The sequence below is a fragment of the Salvelinus alpinus genome, chromosome 11, assembly GCF_045679555.1.
Source record: "Salvelinus alpinus chromosome 11, SLU_Salpinus.1, whole genome shotgun sequence".
NCBI classification, from domain to species: domain Eukaryota; kingdom Metazoa; phylum Chordata; class Actinopteri; order Salmoniformes; family Salmonidae; genus Salvelinus; species Salvelinus alpinus.
The window spans coordinates 647,295-665,208 of record NC_092096.1 but is presented as its reverse complement, the minus strand read 5'-3'; the positions used below and the strand labels follow the sequence as shown (position 1 = coordinate 665,208).

General features: G+C 51.7%; 1 protein-coding gene across 1 annotated transcript in view; it reads right to left on the bottom strand.

The window, feature by feature from the left end:
- The window catches only part of LOC139533458 (low-density lipoprotein receptor-related protein 6-like), a gene marked incomplete at its 3' end in the record, with an annotated part of 80,564 nt that overhangs the window by 15,569 nt on the left and 47,081 nt on the right, over positions 1-17,914 (bottom strand). The window contains 1 exon segment of the mRNA XM_071331488.1: positions 5,916-6,087. Coding sequence (XP_071187589.1) covers positions 5,916-6,087 — 172 coding nt within the window.

Here is a 17,914-nt window from a genome sequence, read left to right as displayed (position 1 = left end):
GGCTGAGGTACTGATCCAGCTGGCCATGATGTCGACTAGTCCTCATAGGAGGGCCTCACTGCTGCCTGGGTTCTGGGCTGAGGTACTGATCCAGCTGGCCATGATGTCGACTAGTCCTCATAGGAGGACCTCACTGCTGCCTGGGCTCTGGGCTGAGGTACTGATACAGCTGACCATGATGTCGACAGGACCTCACTGCTGCCTGGGCTCTGGGCTGAGGTACTGATCCAGCTGGCCATGATGTAGAATAGACCTCATAGGAGGACCTCACTGCTGCCTGGGCTCTGGGCTGAGGTACTGATCCAGCTGGCCATGATGTAGACTAGTCCTCATAGGAAGACCTCACTGCTGCCTGGGCTCTGGGCTGAGGTACTGATCCAGCTGGCCATGATGTAGACTAGACCTCATAGGAGGACCTCACTGCTGCCTGGGCTCTGGGCTGAGGTACTGATCCAGCTGGCCATGATGTAGACTAGACCTCATAGGAGGACCTCACTGCTGCCTGGGCTGAGGTACTGATCCAGCTGGCCATGATGTCGACTAGTCCTCATAGGAGGGCCTCACTGCTGCCTGGGCTCTGGGCTGAGGTACTGATCCAGCTGGCCATGATGTCGACTAGACCTCATAGGAGGACCTCACTGCTGCCTGGGCTGAGGTACTGATCCAGCTGGCCATGATGTCGACTAGACCTCATAGGAGGACCTCACTGCTGCCTGGGCTGAGGTACTGATCCAGCTGGCCATGATGTCGACTAGACCTCATAGGAGGACCTCACTGCTGCCTGGGCTCTGGGCTGAGGTACTGATCCAGCTGGCCATGATGTCGACTAGTCCTCATAGGAGGACCTCACTGCTGCCTGGGCTCTGGGCTGAGGTACTGATCCAGCTGGCCATGATGTAGACTAGTCCTCATAGGAGGACCTCACTGCTGCCTGGGCTCTGGGCTGAGGTACTGATCCAGCTGGCCATGATGTAGACTAGTCCTCATAGGAGGACCTCACTGCTGCCTGGGCTGAGGTACTGATACAGCTGACCATGATGTCGACAGGACCTCACTGCTGCCTGGGCTGAGGTACTGATCCAGCTGGCCATGATGTAGACTAGACCTCATAGGAGGACCTCACTGCTGCCTGGGCTCTGGGCTGAGGTACTGATCCAGCTGGCCATGATGTCGACAGGACCTCACTGCTGCCTGGGCTCTGGGCTGAGGTACTGATCCAGCTGGCCATGATGTAGACTAGACCTCATAGGAGGACCTCACTGCTGCCTGGGCTCTGGGCTGAGGTACTGATCCAGCTGGCCATGATGTAGACTAGACCTCATAGGAGGACCTCACTGCTGCCTGGGCTCTGGGCTGAGGTACTGATCCAGCTGGCCATGATGTCGACTAGTCCTCATAGGAGGACCTCACTGCTGCCTGGGCTCTGGGCTGAGGTACTGATCCAGCTGGCCATGATGTCGACAGGACCTCACTGCTGCCTGGGCTGAGGTACTGATCCAGCTGGCCATGATGTAGACTAGACCTCATAGGAGGACCTCACTGCTGCCTGGGCTCTGGGCTGAGGTACTGATCCAGCTGGCCATGATGTCGACAGGACCTCACTGCTGCCTGGGCTCTGGGCTGAGGTACTGATCCAGCTGGCCATGATGTCGACAGGACCTCACTGCTGCCTGGGCTCTGGGCTGAGGTACTGATCCAGCTGGCCATGATGTCGACTAGTCTTAAATGATTACAAGAGCTAGATGTTTTCAAGGAGAAAGTCTCTTTATGGATAGTCTGAGTTGCTATGAAGAAACGTTTCTATGTTACCAACTTGGTAGCAGCTTCTAAAGGAGAATCTATGGCGCCGGAGCAAACAGAGCTTCAGAACCTGTCCACCAGAGACTACGTAGAGCCAGAATGCTTCCAATGCCCTTCAAAACGTGTCCACCAATCAGGTAATAACTCCCTGGTCATATGACTTCCCTTCTGAAAGGAGTGTGTGTGTGTTGAGATAATGGTCCTGTGACGTGTGTGTATCAGGCTGTTCATAGTGGTAGAGGGTCCTGTGATGCTGCTAGGGGACGTGTGTATCAGGCTGTTCATAGCGGTAGAGGGTCCTGTGATGCTGCTAGGGGACGTGTGTATCAGGCTGTTCATAGTGGTAGAGGGTCCTGTGATGCTGCTAGGGGACGTGTGTATCAGGCTGTACATAGTGGTAGAGGGTCCTGTGATGCTGCTAGGGGACGTGTGTATTAGGCTGTTCATAGTGGTAGAGGGTCCTGTGATGCTGCTAGGGGACGTCCTGTGATGCTGCTAGGGGACGTGTGTATCAGGCTGTTCATAGTGGTAGAGGGTCCTGTGATGCTGCTAGGGGACGTGTGTATCAGGCTGTTCATAGTGGTAGAGGGTCCTGTGATGCTGCTAGGGGACGTGTGTATCAGGCTGTTCATAGTGGTAGAGGGTCCTGTGATGCTGCTAGGGGACGTGTGTATCAGGCTGTTCATAGTGGTAGAGGGTCCTGTGATGCTGCTAGGGGACGTGTGTATCAGGCTGTTCATAGTGGTAGAGGGTCCTGTGATGCTGCTAGGGGACGTCCTGTGATGCTGCTAGGGGACGTGTGTATCAGGCTGTTCATAGTGGTAGAGGGTCCTGTGATGCTGCTAGGGGACGTGTGTATCAGGCTGTTCATAGTGGTAGAGGGTCCTGTGATGCTGCTAGGGGACGTGTGTATCAGGCTGTTCATAGTGGTAGAGGGTCCTGTGATGCTGCTAGGGGACGTGTGTATCAGGCTGTTCATAGTGGTAGAGGGTCCTGTGATGCTGCTAGGGGACGTGTGTATCAGGCTGTTCATAGTGGTAGAGGGTCCTGTGATGCTGCTAGGGGACGTGTGTATCAGGCTGTACATAGTGGTAGAGGGTCCTGTGATGCTGCTAGGGGACGTGTGTATCAGGCTGTACATAGTGGTAGAGGGTCCTGTGATGCTGCTAGGGGACGTGTGTATCAGGCTGTTCATAGTGGTAGAGGGTCCTGTGATGCTGCTAGGGGACGTGTGTATCAGGCTGTACATAGTGGTAGAGGGTCCTGTGATGCTGCTAGGGGACGTGTGTATCAGGCTGTTCATAGTGGTAGAGGGTCCTGTGATGCTGCTAGGGAACGTGTGTATCAGGCTGTTCATAGTGGTAGAGGGTCCTGTGATGCTGCTAGGGGACGTGTGTATCAGGCTGTACATAGTGGTAGAGGGTCCTGTGATGCTGCTAGGGGACGTGTGTATTAGGCTGTTCATAGTGGTAGAGGGTCCTGTGATGCTGCTAGGGGACGTCCTGTGATGCTGCTAGGGGACGTGTGTATCAGGCTGTTCATAGTGGTAGAGGGTCCTGTGATGCTGCTAGGGGACGTGTGTATCAGGCTGTTCATAGTGGTAGAGGGTCCTGTGATGCTGCTAGGGGACGTGTGTATCAGGCTGTTCATAGTGGTAGAGGGTCCTGTGATGCTGCTAGGGGACGTGTGTATCAGGCTGTTCATAGTGGTAGAGGGTCCTGTGATGCTGCTAGGGGACGTGTGTATCAGGCTGTTCATAGTGGTAGAGGGTCCTGTGATGCTGCTAGGGGACGTCCTGTGATGCTGCTAGGGGACGTGTGTATCAGGCTGTTCATAGTGGTAGAGGGTCCTGTGATGCTGCTAGGGGACGTGTGTATCAGGCTGTTCATAGTGGTAGAGGGTCCTGTGATGCTGCTAGGGGACGTGTGTATCAGGCTGTTCATAGTGGTAGAGGGTCCTGTGATGCTGCTAGGGGACGTGTGTATCAGGCTGTTCATAGTGGTAGAGGGTCCTGTGATGCTGCTAGGGGACGTGTGTATCAGGCTGTACATAGTGGTAGAGGGTCCTGTGATGCTGCTAGGGGACGTGTGTATCAGGCTGTACATAGTGGTAGAGGGTCCTGTGATGCTGCTAGGGGACGTGTGTATCAGGCTGTTCATAGTGGTAGAGGGTCCTGTGATGCTGCTAGGGGACGTGTGTATCAGGCTGTACATAGTGGTAGAGGGTCCTGTGATGCTGCTAGGGGACGTGTGTATCAGGCTGTTCATAGTGGTAGAGGGTCCTGTGATGCTGCTAGGGAACGTGTGTATCAGGCTGTTCATAGTGGTAGAGGGTCCTGTGATGCTGCTAGGGGACGTGTGTATCAGGCTGTTCATAGTGGTAGAGGGTCCTGTGATGCTGCTAGGGGACGTCCTGTGATGCTGCTAGGGGACGTGTGTATCAGGCTATACATAGCGGTAGAGGGTCCTGTGATGCTGCTAGGGGACGTGTGTATCAGGCTGTACAAAGCGGTAGAGGGTCCTGTGATGCTGCTAGGGGACGTGTGTATCAGGCTGTTCATAGTGGTAGAGGGTCCTGTGATGCTGCTAGGGGACGTGTGTATCAGGCTGTTCATAGTGGTAGAGGGTCCTGTGATGCTGCTAGGGGACGTGTGTATCAGGCTGTTCATAGTGGTAGAGGGTCCTGTGATGCTGCTAGGGGACGTCCTGTGATGCTGCTAGGGGACGTGTGTATCAGGCTGTTCATAGTGGTAGAGGGTCCTGTGATGCTGCTAGGGGACGTCCTGTGATGCTGCTAGGGGACGTGTGTATCAGGCTGTTCATAGTGGTAGAGGGTCCTGTGATGCTGCTAGGGGACGTGTGTATCAGGCTGTTCATAGTGGTAGAGGGTCCTGTGATGCTGCTAGGGGACGTCCTGTGATGCTGCTAGGGGACGTGTGTATCAGGCTGTTCATAGTGGTAGAGGGTCCTGTGATGCTGCTAGGGGACGTCCTGTGATGCTGCTAGGGGACGTGTGTATCAGGCTGTACTTAGTGGTAGAGGGTCCTGTGATGCTGCTAGGGGACGTGTGTATCAGGCTGTTCATAGTGGTAGAGGGTCCTGTGATGCTGCTAGGGGACGTGTGTATTAGGCTGTTCATAGTGGTAGAGGGTCCTGTGATGCTGCTAGGGGACGTGTGTATTAGGCTGTTCATAGTGGTAGAGGGTCCTGTGATGCTGCTAGGGGACGTGTGTATTAGGCTGTTCATAGTGGTAGAGGGTCCTGTGATGCTGCTAGGGGACGTGTGTATTAGGCTGTTCATAGTGGTAGAGGGTCCTGTGATGCTGCTAGGGGACGTGTGTATCAGGCTGTTCATAGTGGTAGAGGGTCCTGTGATGCTGCTAGGGGACGTGTGTATTAGGCTGTTCATAGTGGTAGAGGGTCCTGTGATGCTGCTAGGGGACGTCCTGTGATGCTGCTAGGGGACGTGTGTATCAGGCTATACATAGTGGTAGAGGGTCCTGTGATGCTGCTAGGGGACGTGTGTATCAGGCTGTACAAAGCGGTAGAGGGTCCTGTGATGCGTCTAGGGCCCCCCTGCAGACACACAGCTAGCTACCCACCACTCCACACAGCTGACCCCCCCTCCAACGCACCAGCTGTTGGAACATGCCAACGCACCAGCTGTTGGAACATGCCAACGCACCAGCTGTTGGAACATGCCAACGCACCAGCTGATGGAACATGCCAACGCACCAGCTGATGGAACATGCCAACGCACCAGCTGTTGGAACATGCCAACATACCAGCTGATGGAACATGCCAACACACCAGCTGATGGAACATGCCAACATACCAGCTGATGGAACATGCCAACGCACTAGCTGATGGAACATGCCAACGCACTAGCTGATGGAACATGCCAACACACCAGCTGATGGAACATGCCAACACACCAGCTGATGGAACATGCCAACACACCAGCTGATGGAACATGCCAACACACCAGCTGATGGAACATGCCAACACACCAGCTGATGGAACATGCCAACGCAGCAGAGGGCTGAACGTGGCGATAGGAAGACATTCTGAAACCCTCATCCATCCATTCCGTTGAAAGTAGACAAAGTGAAATACCTCGATCTTGTCCGTCTTGGCGTCGCCCCAGTAGATCATCCGGTCCGTATAGTCCAGCGCCAGTCCATTGGGCCAGCCCAGGGAGGTGTTGACCATCACCAGCCTCTCCGTCCCGTCCAGGTCCGCACGCTCTATCTTAGGAACCTCGCCCCAGTCTGTCCAGTACATGTACCTGGAACGACCAGAGAGGGAACAGCATGAGCCTACCAGAGAGGGGAGAGAGCCCCCTACCAGAGAGGAGAGAGAGAGCCCCCTACCAGAGGGGAGAGAGAGCCCCCTACCAGAGAGGAGAGAGAGAGCCCCCTACCAGAGAGGAGAGAGAGAGCCCCCTACCAGAGAGGAGAGAGAGAGCCCCCCCACCAGAGAGGGGGAGAGAGCCCCCTACCAGAGAGGGGGAGAGAGCCCCCTACCAGAGAGGGGGAGAGAGCCCCCTACCAGAGAGGGGGAGAGAGCCCCCTACCAGAGAGGGGAGAGAGAGAGCCCTACCAGAGAGGGGAGAGAGAGAGCCCTACCAGAGAGGGGGAGAGAGCCCCCTACCAGAGAGAGAGAGAGCCCCCCCTACCAGAGAGGGGAGAGAGAGAGCCCCCCCTACCAGAGAGGGGAGAGAGAGAGCCCCCCCTACCAGAGAGGGGAGAGAGAGAGCCCCCCCTACCAGAGAGGGGAGAGAGAGAGCCCCCCCTACCAGAGAGGGGAGAGAGAGAGCCCCCCCTACCAGAGAGGGGAGAGAGAGAGCCCCCCCTACCAGAGAGGGGAGAGAGAGCCCCCTACCAGAGAGGGGAGAGAGAGCCCCCTACCAGAGAGGGGAGGAGAGCCCCCTACCAGAGAGGGGAGAGAGAGTCCCCTACCAGAGAGGGGAGAGAGAGCCCCCTACCAGAGAGGGGGAGAGAGCCCCCTACCAGAGAGGGGGAGAGAACCCCCTACCAGAGAGGGGGAGAGAGCCCCGTACCAGAGAGGGGGAGAGAGCCCCCTACCAGAGAGGGGGAGAGAGCCCCGTACCAGAGAGGGGGAGAGAGCCCCGTACCAGAGAGGGGGAGAGAGCCCCCTACCAGAGAGGGGGAGAGAGCCCCCTACCAGAGAGGGGGAGAGAGCCCCCTACCAGAGAGGGGGAGAGAGCCCCCTACCAGAGAGGGGGAGAGAGCCCCCTACCAGAGAGGGGAGAGAGCCCCGTACCAGAGAGGGGAGAGAGAGTCCCCTACCAGAGAGGGGAGAGAGCCCCCTACCAGAGAGGGGAGAGAGACCCCTACCAGAGAGGAGAGAGAGCCCCCTACCAGAGAGGGGAGAGAGAGCCCCCTACCAGAGAGGGGAGAGAGAGCCCCGTACCAGAGAGGGGAGAGAGAGCCCCGTACCAGAGAGGGGAGAACAGCCTAACATGTATGAATGATATAAAAAGAGTCGAACAGAAACAGAAGGATGACAGGACAGATATGAGTCTTCAGGTTGGGGTTAATGATGGAGCTCAGGACAGATATGAGTCTTCAGGTTGGGGTGAATGATGGACCTCAGGACAGATATGAGTCTTCAGGTTGGGGTTAATGATGGAGCTCAGGACAGATATGAGTCTTCAGGTTGGGGTTAATGATGGAGCTCAGGACTGATATGAGTCTTCAGGTTGGGGTTAATGATGGAGCTCAGGACAGATATGAGTCTTCAGGTTGGGGTTAATGATGGAGCTCAGGACTGATATGAGTCTTCAGGTTGGGGTTAATGATGGAGCTCAGGACAGATATGAGTCTTCAGGTTGGGGTTAATGATGGAGCTCAGGACAGATATGAGTCTTCAGGTTGGGGTTAATGATGGAGCTCAGGACTGATATGAGTCTTCAGGTTGGGGTTAATGATGGAGCTCAGGACAGATATGAGTCTTCAGGTTGGGGTTAATGATGGAGCTCAGGACAGATATGAGTCTTCAGGTTGGGGTTAATGATGGAGCTCAGGACTGATATGAGTCTTCAGGTTGGGGTTAATGATGGAGCTCAGGACAGATATGAGTCTTCAGGTTGGGGTTAATGATGGAGCTCAGGACAGATATGAGTCTTCAGGTTTGGTTAATGATGGAGCTCAGGACTGATATGAGTCTTCAGGTTGGGGTTAATGATGGAGCTCAGGACTGATATGAGTCTTCAGGTTGGGGTTAATGATGGAGCTCAGGACTGATATGAGTCTTCAGGTTGGGGTTAATGATGGAGCTCAGGACAGATATGAGTCTTCAGGTTTGGTTAATGATGGAGCTCAGGACTGATATGAGTCTTCAGGTTGGGGTTAATGATGGAGCTCAGGACAGATATGAGTCTTCAGGTTGGGGTTAATGATGGAGCTCAGGACAGATATGAGTCTTCAGGTTTGGTTAATGATGGAGCTCTGGACAGATATGAGTCTTCAGGTTGGGGTTAATGATGGAGCTCAGGACAGATATGAGTCTTCAGGTTGGGGTTAATGATGGAGCTCAGGACAGATATGAGTCTTCAGGTTGGGGTTAATGATGGAGCTCAGGACAGATATGAGTCTTCAGGTTGGGGTTAATGATGGAGCTCAGGACTGATATGAGTCTTCAGGTTGGGGTTAATGATGGAGCTCAGGACAGATATGAGTCTTCAGGTTGGGGTTAATGATGGAGCTCAGGACAGATATGAGTCTTCAGGTTGGGGTTAATGATGGAGCTCAGGACAGATATGAGTCTTCAGGTTGGGGTTAATGATGGAGCTCAGGACAGATATGAGTCTTCAGGTTTGGTTAATGATGGAGCTCTGGACAGATATGAGTCTTCAGGTTGGGGTTAATGATGGAGCTCAGGACTGATATGAGTCTTCAGGTTGGGGTTAATGATGGAGCTCAGGACAGATATGAGTCTTCAGGTTGGGGTTAATGATGGAGCTCAGGACAGATATGAGTCTTCAGGTTTGGTTAATGATGGAGCTCTGGACAGATATGAGTCTTCAGGTTGGGGTTAATGATGGAGCTCAGGACTGATATGAGTCTTCAGGTTGGGGTTAATGATGGAGCTCAGGACAGATATGAGTCATCAGGTTGGGGTTAATGATGGAGCTCAGGACAGATATGAGTCTTCAGGTTGGGGTTAATGATGGAGCTCTGACTTGTTGCATGGTGCATTATGGGCCAGTGCCATGAAGGGCAATACTGGTGCTGAACGGCAGACATCAATCAGTAGAAACCGTGACAATGATGAGGTCACACCTCAACCAACCAGGGAGGCTACTGACTGAGTCAGGGCTGAGGCCTGATGAGGTCACACCTCAACCAACCAGGGATACTACTGACTGAGTCAGGGCTGAGGCCTGATGAGGTCACACCTCAACCAACCAGGGATACTACTGACTGAGTCAGGGCTGAGGCCTGATGAGGTCACACCTCAACCAACCAGGGAGACTACTGACTGAGGCCTGATGAGGTCACACCTCAACCAACCAGGGAGACTACTGACTGAGTCAGGGCTGCAGCTGAGGCCTGACGAGGTCGCACCTCAACCAACCAGGGAGACTACTGACTGAGTCAGGGCTGCAGCTGAGGCCTGATGAGGTCGCACCTCAACCAACCAGGGAGACTACTGACTGAGTCAGGGCTGCAGCTGAGGCCTGATGAGGTCGCACCTCAACCAACCAGGGAGACTACTGACTGAGTCAGGGCTGCAGCTGAGGCCTGATGAGGTCACACCTCAACCAACCAGGGAGACTACTGACTGAGTCAGGGCTGCAGTTGAGGCCTGATGAGGTCACACCCCAACCAACCAGGGATACTACTGACTGAGTCAGGGCTGCAGCCTGATGAGGTCGTCACAGAGGACATGTGACCAGGACAGGTTATATATAGTGTAGTAAAGTTACCCACCCAGGGACAGGGTCCAGTATGATGGTTAAGGGGTTAGTATAGAGACCGTAGTTACCCAGCCACAGGATCTGGTGCGGCAGGTAGCCTAGTGGTTAGAGCGTTGGGCCAGTAACTGAAAGGTTGCTGTATAGAATCCCTGAGCTGACAAGGTAAAAATCTGTCGTTCTGCCCCGGAACAAAGCAGTTAACCCACTGTTCCCTGGGAACCTCTCTGATTCAGAGGGGTTGGATTAAATGTGGAAGACACAGTTGAAGACATTCAGTTGTATAACTGACTAGGTAACCCCTCCCTCCTGGATCTAGTACGAGCCTTGGTTTAGGGTTTGTATAGAGAAGGTAGAACGAGCCCTGGTTTAGGGTTAGTATAGAGAAGGTAGTACGAGCCCTGGTTGAGGGTTAGTATAGAGAAGGTAGTACGAGCCCTGGTTCAGATTTAGCAGAGAGAAGGTAGTACGAGCCTTGGTTTAGGGTTAGTATATAGAAGGTAGTACGAGCCCTGGTTCAGGGTTAGTATAGAGAAGGTAGTACGAGCCCTGGTTCAGGGTTAGTATAGAGAAGGTAGTACGAGCCCTGGTTCAGGGTTAGTATAGAGAAGGTAGTACGAGCCCTGGTTCAGGGTTAGTATAGAGAAGGTAGTACGAGCCCTGGTTCAGGGTTAGCAGAGAGAAGGTAGTACGAGCCCTGGTTCAGGGTTAGTATAGAGAAGGTAGTACGAGCCCTGGTTGAGGGTTAGCAGAGAGAAGGTAGTATGAGCCTTGGTTCAGGGTTAGTAGAGAAGGTAGTACGAGCCCTGGGTTAGTATAGAGAAGGTAGAACGAGCCTTGGTTCAGGGTTAGTATAGAGAAGGTAGTACGAGCCCTGGTTCAGGGTTAGTATAGAGAAGGTAGTACGAGCCCTGGTTGAGGGTTAGTATAGAGAAGGTAGTACGAGCCCTGGTTCAGGGTTAGCAGAGAGAAGGTAGTACGAGCCCTGGTTCAGGGTTAGTATAGAGAAGGTAGTACGAGCCCTGGTTCAGGGTTAGCAAGAGAGAAGGTAGTACGAGCCTTGGTTTAGGGTTAGTATAGAGAAGGTAGTACGAGCCCTGGTTCAGGGTTAGTATAGAGAAGGTAGTACGAGCCCTGGTTCAGGGTTAGTATAGAGAAGCTAGTACGAGCCCTGGTTCAGGGTTAGCATAGAGAAGGTAGTACGAGCCCTGGTTCAGGGTTAGCAGAGAGAAGGTAGTACGAGCCCTGGTTGAGGGTTAGCAGAGACAAGGTAGTACGAGCCCTGGTTCAGGGTTAGTATAGAGAAGGTAGTACGAGCCCTGGTTGAGGGTTAGTATAGAGAAGGTAGTACGAGCCCTGGTTCAGGGTTAGTATAGAGAAGGTAGTACGAGCCCTGGTTCAGGGTTAGCAGAGAGAAGGTAGTACGAGCCTTGGTTTAGGGTTAGTATAGAGAAGGTAGTACGAGCCCTGGTTCAGGGTTAGTATAGAGAAGGTAGTACGAGCCCTGGTTCAGGGTTAGTATAGAGAAGCTAGTACGAGCCCTGGTTCAGGGTTAGCAGAGAGAAGGTAGTACGAGCCCTGGTTGAGGGTTTGCAGAGAGAAGGTAGTACGAGCCCTGGTTCAGGGTTAGTATAGAGAAGGTAGTACGAGCCTTGGTTCAGGGTTAGTATAGAGAAGGTAGTACGAGCCCTGGGTTAGTATAGAGAAGGTAGTACGAGCCTTGGTTCAGGGTTAGTATAGAGAAGGTAGTACGAGCCCTGGTTCAGGGTTAGTATAGAGAAGTTAGTACGAGCCCTGGTTCAGGGTTAGTATAGAGAAGGTAGTACGAGCCCTGGTTGAGGGTTAGTATAGAGAAGGTAGTACGAGCCCTGGTTGAGGGTTAGTATAGAGAAGGTAGTACGAGCCCTGGTTGAGGGTTAGTATAGAGAAGTTAGTACGAGCCCTGGTTGAGGGTTAGTATAGAGAAGGTAGTACAAGCCCTGGTTCAGGGTTAGTATAGAGAAGGTAGTACGAGCCCTGGTTCAGGGTTAGTATAGAGAAGGTAGTACGAGCCCTGGTTCAGGGTTAGTATAGAGAAGGTAGTACGAGCCCTGGTTCAGGGTTAGTATAGAGAAGGTAGTACGAGCCTTGGTTTAGGGTTAGTATAGAGAAGTTAGTACGAGCCCTGGTTCAGGGTTAGTATAGAGAAGGTAGTACGAGCCCTGGTTCAGGGTTAGTATAGAGAAGGTAGTACGAGCCCTGGTTCAGGGTTAGTATAGAGAAGGTAGTACGAGCCCTGGTTCAGGGTTAGTATAGAGAAGGTAGTACGAGCCCTGGTTTAGGGTTAGTATAGAGAAGTTAGTACGAGCCCTGGTTCAGGGTTAGTATAGAGAAGGTAGTACGAGCCCTGGTTCAGGGTTAGTATAGAGAAGGTAGTACGAGCCCTGGTTCAGGGTTAGTATAGAGAAGGTAGTACGAGCCCTGGTTCAGGGTTAGTATAGAGAAGGTAGTACGAGCCCTGGTTTAGGGTTAGTATAGAGAAGTTAGTACGAGCCCTGGTTCAGGGTTAGTATAGAGAAGGTAGTACGAGCCCTGGTTCAGGGTTAGTATAGAGAAGGTAGTACGAGCCCTGGTTCAGGGTTAGTATAGAGAATGTAGTACGAGCCCTGGTTCAGGGTTAGCAGAGAGAAGGTAGTACGAGCCCTGGTTCAGGGTTAGTATAGAGAAGGTAGTACGAGCCCTGGTTCAGGGTTAGTATAGAGAAGGTAGTACGAGCCCTGGTTCAGGGTTAGTATAGAGAAGGTAGTACGAGCCCTGGTTCAGGGTTAGTATAGAGAAGGTAGTACGAGCCCTGGTTTAGGGTTAGTATAGAGAAGTTAGTACGAGCCCTGGTTCAGGGTTAGTATAGAGAAGGTAGTACGAGCCCTGGTTCAGGGTTAGTATAGAGAAGGTAGTACGAGCCCTGGTTCAGGGTTAGTATAGAGAATGTAGTACGAGCCCTGGTTCAGGGTTAGCAGAGAGAAGGTAGTACGAGCCCTGGTTCAGGGTTAGTATAGAGAAGGTAGTACGAGCCTTGGTTCAGGGTTAGTATAGAGAAGGTAGTACGAGCCCTGGGTTAGTATAGAGAAGGTAGTACGAGCCTTGGTTCAGGGTTAGTATAGAGAAGGTAGTACGAGCCCTGGTTCAGGGTTAGTATAGAGAAGGTAGTACGAGCCCTGGTTGAGGGTTAGTATAGAGAAGATAGTACGAGCCCTGGTTCAGGGTTAGTATAGAGAAGGTAGTACGAGCCCTGGTTCAGGGTTAGTATAGAGAAGGTAGTACGAGCCCTGGTTCAGGGTTAGTATAGAGAAGGTAGTACGAGCCCTGGTTCAGGGTTAGTATAGAGAAGGTAGTACGAGCCCTGGTTCAGGGTTAGTATAGAGAAGGTAGTACGAGCCCTGGTTCAGGGTTAGTATAGAGAAGGTAGTACGAGCCTTGGTTTAGGGTTAGTATAGAGAAGGTAGTACGAGCCCTGGTTCAGGGTTAGTATAGAGAAGGTAGTACGAGCCTTGGTTCAGGGTTAGTATAGAGAAGGTAGTACGAGCCCTGGTTCAGGGTTAGCATAGAGAAGGTAGTACGAGCCCTGGTTCAGGGTTAGCAGAGAGAAGGTAGTACGAGCCCTGGGTTAGTATAGAGAAGGTAGTACGAGCCTTGGTTCAGGGTTAGTATAGAGAAGGTAGTACGAGCCCTGGTTGAGGGTTAGCAGAGAGAAGGTAGTACGAGCCCTGGTTCAGGGTTAGTATAGAGAAGGTAGTACGAGCCCTGGTTGAGGGTTAGCAGAGAGAAGGTAGTATGAGCCTTGGTTCAGGGTTAGTAGAGAAGGTAGTACGAGCCCTGGGTTAGTATAGAGAAGGTAGAACGAGCCTTGGTTCAGGGTTAGTATAGAGAAGGTAGTACGAGCCCTGGTTCAGGGTTAGTATAGAGAAGGTAGTACGAGCCCTGGTTGAGGGTTAGTATAGAGAAGGTAGTACGAGCCCTGGTTCAGGGTTAGCAGAGAGAAGGTAGTACGAGCCCTGGTTCAGGGTTAGTATAGAGAAGGTAGTACGAGCCCTGGTTCAGGGTTAGCAGAGAGAAGGTAGTACGAGCCTTGGTTTAGGGTTAGTATAGAGAAGGTAGTACGAGCCCTGGTTCAGGGTTAGTATAGAGAAGGTAGTACGAGCCCTGGTTCAGGGTTAGTATAGAGAAGCTAGTACGAGCCCTGGTTCAGGGTTAGCATAGAGAAGGTAGTACGAGCCCTGGTTCAGGGTTAGCAGAGAGAAGGTAGTACGAGCCCTGGTTGAGGGTTAGCAGAGACAAGGTAGTACGAGCCCTGGTTCAGGGTTAGTATAGAGAAGGTAGTACGAGCCCTGGTTGAGGGTTAGTATAGAGAAGGTAGTACGAGCCCTGGTTCAGGGTTAGTATAGAGAAGGTAGTACGAGCCCTGGTTCAGGGTTAGTATAGAGAAGGTAGTACGAGCCCTGGTTCAGGGTTAGCAGAGAGAAGGTAGTACGAGCCTTGGTTTAGGGTTAGTATAGAGAAGGTAGTACGAGCCCTGGTTCAGGGTTAGTATAGAGAAGGTAGTACGAGCCCTGGTTCAGGGTTAGTATAGAGAAGCTAGTACGAGCCCTGGTTCAGGGTTAGCAGAGAGAAGGTAGTACGAGCCCTGGTTGAGGGTTTGCAGAGAGAAGGTAGTACGAGCCCTGGTTCAGGGTTAGTATAGAGAAGGTAGTACGAGCCTTGGTTCAGGGTTAGTATAGAGAAGGTAGTACGAGCCCTGGGTTAGTATAGAGAAGGTAGTACGAGCCTTGGTTCAGGGTTAGTATAGAGAAGGTAGTACGAGCCCTGGTTCAGGGTTAGTATAGAGAAGTTAGTACGAGCCCTGGTTCAGGGTTAGTATAGAGAAGGTAGTACGAGCCCTGGTTGAGGGTTAGTATAGAGAAGGTAGTACGAGCCCTGGTTGAGGGTTAGTATAGAGAAGGTAGTACAAGCCCTGGTTCAGGGTTAGTATAGAGAAGGTAGTACGAGCCCTGGTTCAGGGTTAGTATAGAGAAGGTAGTACGAGCCCTGGTTCAGGGTTAGTATAGAGAAGGTAGTACGAGCCCTGGTTCAGGGTTAGTATAGAGAAGGTAGTATGAGCCTTGGTTTAGGGTTAGTATAGAGAAGTTAGTACGAGCCCTGGTTCAGGGTTAGTATAGAGAAGGTAGTACGAGCCCTGGTTCAGGGTTAGTATAGAGAAGGTAGTACGAGCCCTGGTTCAGGGTTAGTATAGAGAAGGTAGTACGAGCCCTGGTTCAGGGTTAGTATAGAGAAGGTAGTACGAGCCCTGGTTTAGGGTTAGTATAGAGAAGTTAGTACGAGCCCTGGTTCAGGGTTAGTATAGAGAAGGTAGTACGAGCCCTGGTTCAGGGTTAGTATAGAGAAGGTAGTACGAGCCCTGGTTCAGGGTTAGTATAGAGAAGGTAGTACGAGCCCTGGTTCAGGGTTAGTATAGAGAAGGTAGTACGAGCCCTGGTTTAGGGTTAGTATAGAGAAGTTAGTACGAGCCCTGGTTCAGGGTTAGTATAGAGAAGGTAGTACGAGCCCTGGTTCAGGGTTAGTATAGAGAAGGTAGTACGAGCCCTGGTTCAGGGTTAGTATAGAGAATGTAGTACGAGCCCTGGTTCAGGGTTAGCAGAGAGAAGGTAGTACGAGCCCTGGTTCAGGGTTAGTATAGAGAAGGTAGTACGAGCCTTGGTTCAGGGTTAGTATAGAGAAGGTAGTACGAGCCCTGGGTTAGTATAGAGAAGGTAGTACGAGCCTTGGTTCAGGGTTAGTATAGAGAAGGTAGTACGAGCCCTGGTTCAGGGTTAGTATAGAGAAGGTAGTACGAGCCCTGGTTGAGGGTTAGTATAGAGAAGATAGTACGAGCCCTGGTTCAGGGTTAGTATAGAGAAGGTAGTACGAGCCCTGGTTCAGGGTTAGTATAGAGAAGGTAGTACGAGCCCTGGTTCAGGGTTAGTATAGAGAAGGTAGTACGAGCCCTGGTTCAGGGTTAGTATAGAGAAGGTAGTACGAGCCCTGGTTCAGGGTTAGTATAGAGAAGGTAGTACGAGCCCTGGTTCAGGGTTAGTATAGAGAAGGTAGTACGAGCCTTGGTTTAGGGTTAGTATAGAGAAGGTAGTACGAGCCCTGGTTGAGGGTTAGTATAGAGAAGGTAGTACGAGCCTTGGTTCAGGGTTAGTATAGAGAAGGTAGTACGAGCCCTGGTTCAGGGTTAGCATAGAGAAGGTAGTACGAGCCCTGGTTCAGGGTTAGCAGAGAGAAGGTAGTACGAGCCCTGGGTTAGTATAGAGAAGGTAGTACGAGCCTTGGTTCAGGGTTAGTATAGAGAAGTTAGTACGAGCCCTGGTTCAGGGTTAGTATAGAGAAGGTAGTACGAGCCCTGGTTCAGGGTTAGTATAGAGAAGGTAGTACGAGCCCTGGTTGAGGGTTAGTATAGAGAAGGTAATACGAGCCCTGGTTCAGGGTTAGTATAGAGAAGGTAGTACGAGCCCTGGTTCAGGGTTAGTATAGAGAAGGTAGTACGAGCCCTGGTTCAGGGTTAGTATAGAGAAGGTAGTACAAGCCCTGGTTCAGGGTTAGTATAGAGAAGGTAGTACGAGCCCTGGTTCAGGGTTAGTATAGAGAAGGTAGTACGAGCCCTGGTTCAGGGTTAGTATAGAGAAGTTAGTACGAGCCCTGGTTCAGGGTTAGTATAGAGAAGGTAGTACGAGCCCTGGTTCAGGGTTAGTATAGAGAAGGTAGTACGAGCCCTGGTTCAGGGTTAGTATAGAGAAGGTAGTACGAGCCCTGGTTCAGGGTTAGTATAGAAGGTAGTACGAGCCCTGGTTTAGGGTTAGTATAGAGAAGGTAGTACGAGCCCTGGTTCAGGGTTAGTATAGAGAAGGTAGTACGAGCCCTGGTTCAGGGTTAGTATAGAGAAGGTAGTACGAGCCCTGGTTCAGGGTTAGTATAGAGAAGGTAGTACGAGCCCTGGTTCAGGGTTAGTATAGAGAAGGTAGTACGAGCCCTGGTTCAGGGTTAGTATAGAGAAGGTAGTACGAGCCTTGGTTCAGGGTTAGTATAGAGAAGGTAGTACGAGCCCTGGGTTAGTATAGAGAAGGTAGTACGAGCCTTGGTTCAGGTTTAGTATAGAGAAGTTAGTACGAGCCCTGGTTCAGGGTTAGTATAGAGAAGGTAGTACGAGCCCTGGTTGAGGGTTAGTATAGAGAAGGTAGTACGAGCCCTGGTTCAGGGTTAGTATAGAGAAGGTAGTACGAGCCCTGGTTCAGGGTTAGTATAGAGAAGGTAGTACGAGCCCTGGTTTAGGGTTAGTATAGAGAAGGTAGTACGAGCCCTGGTTCAGGGTTAGTATAGAGAAGGTAGTACGAGCCCTGGTTCAGGGTTAGTATAGAGAAGGTAGTACGAGCCCTGGTTCAGGGTTAGTATAGAGAAGGTAGTACTAGCCTTGGTTTAGGGTTAGTATAGAGAAGGTAGTACGAGCCCTGGTTCAGGGTTAGTATAGAGAAGGTAGTACGAGCCCTGGTTCAGGGTTAGTATAGAGAAGATAGTACGAGCCCTGGTTCAGGGTTAGTATAGAGAAGGTAGTACGAGCCCTGGTTCAGGGTTAGTATAGAGAAGGTAGTACGAGCCCTGGTTCAGGGTTAGTATAGAGAAGGTAGTACGAGCCCTGGTTCAGGGTTAGTATAGAGAAGGTAGTACGAGCCCTGGTTCAGGGTTAGTATAGAGAAGGTAGTACGAGCCTTGGTTTAGGGTTAGTATAGAGAAGTTAGTACGAGCCCTGGTTCAGGGTTAGTATAGAGAAGGTAGTACGAGCCCTGGTTCAGGGTTAGTATAGAGAAGGTAGTACGAGCCCTGGTTCAGGGTTAGTATAGAGAAGGTAGTACGAGCCCTGGTTCAGGGTTAGTATAGAGAAGGTAGTACGAGCCCTGGTTTAGGGTTAGTATAGAGAAGGTAGTACGAGCCCTGGTTCAGGGTTAGTATAGAGAAGGTAGTACGAGCCCTGGTTCAGGGTTAGTATAGAGAAGGTAGTACGAGCCCTGGTTCAGGGTTAGTATAGAGAATGTAGTACGAGCCCTGGTTCAGGGTTAGTATAGAGAAGGTAGTACGAGCCCTGGTTCAGGGTTAGCAGAGAGAA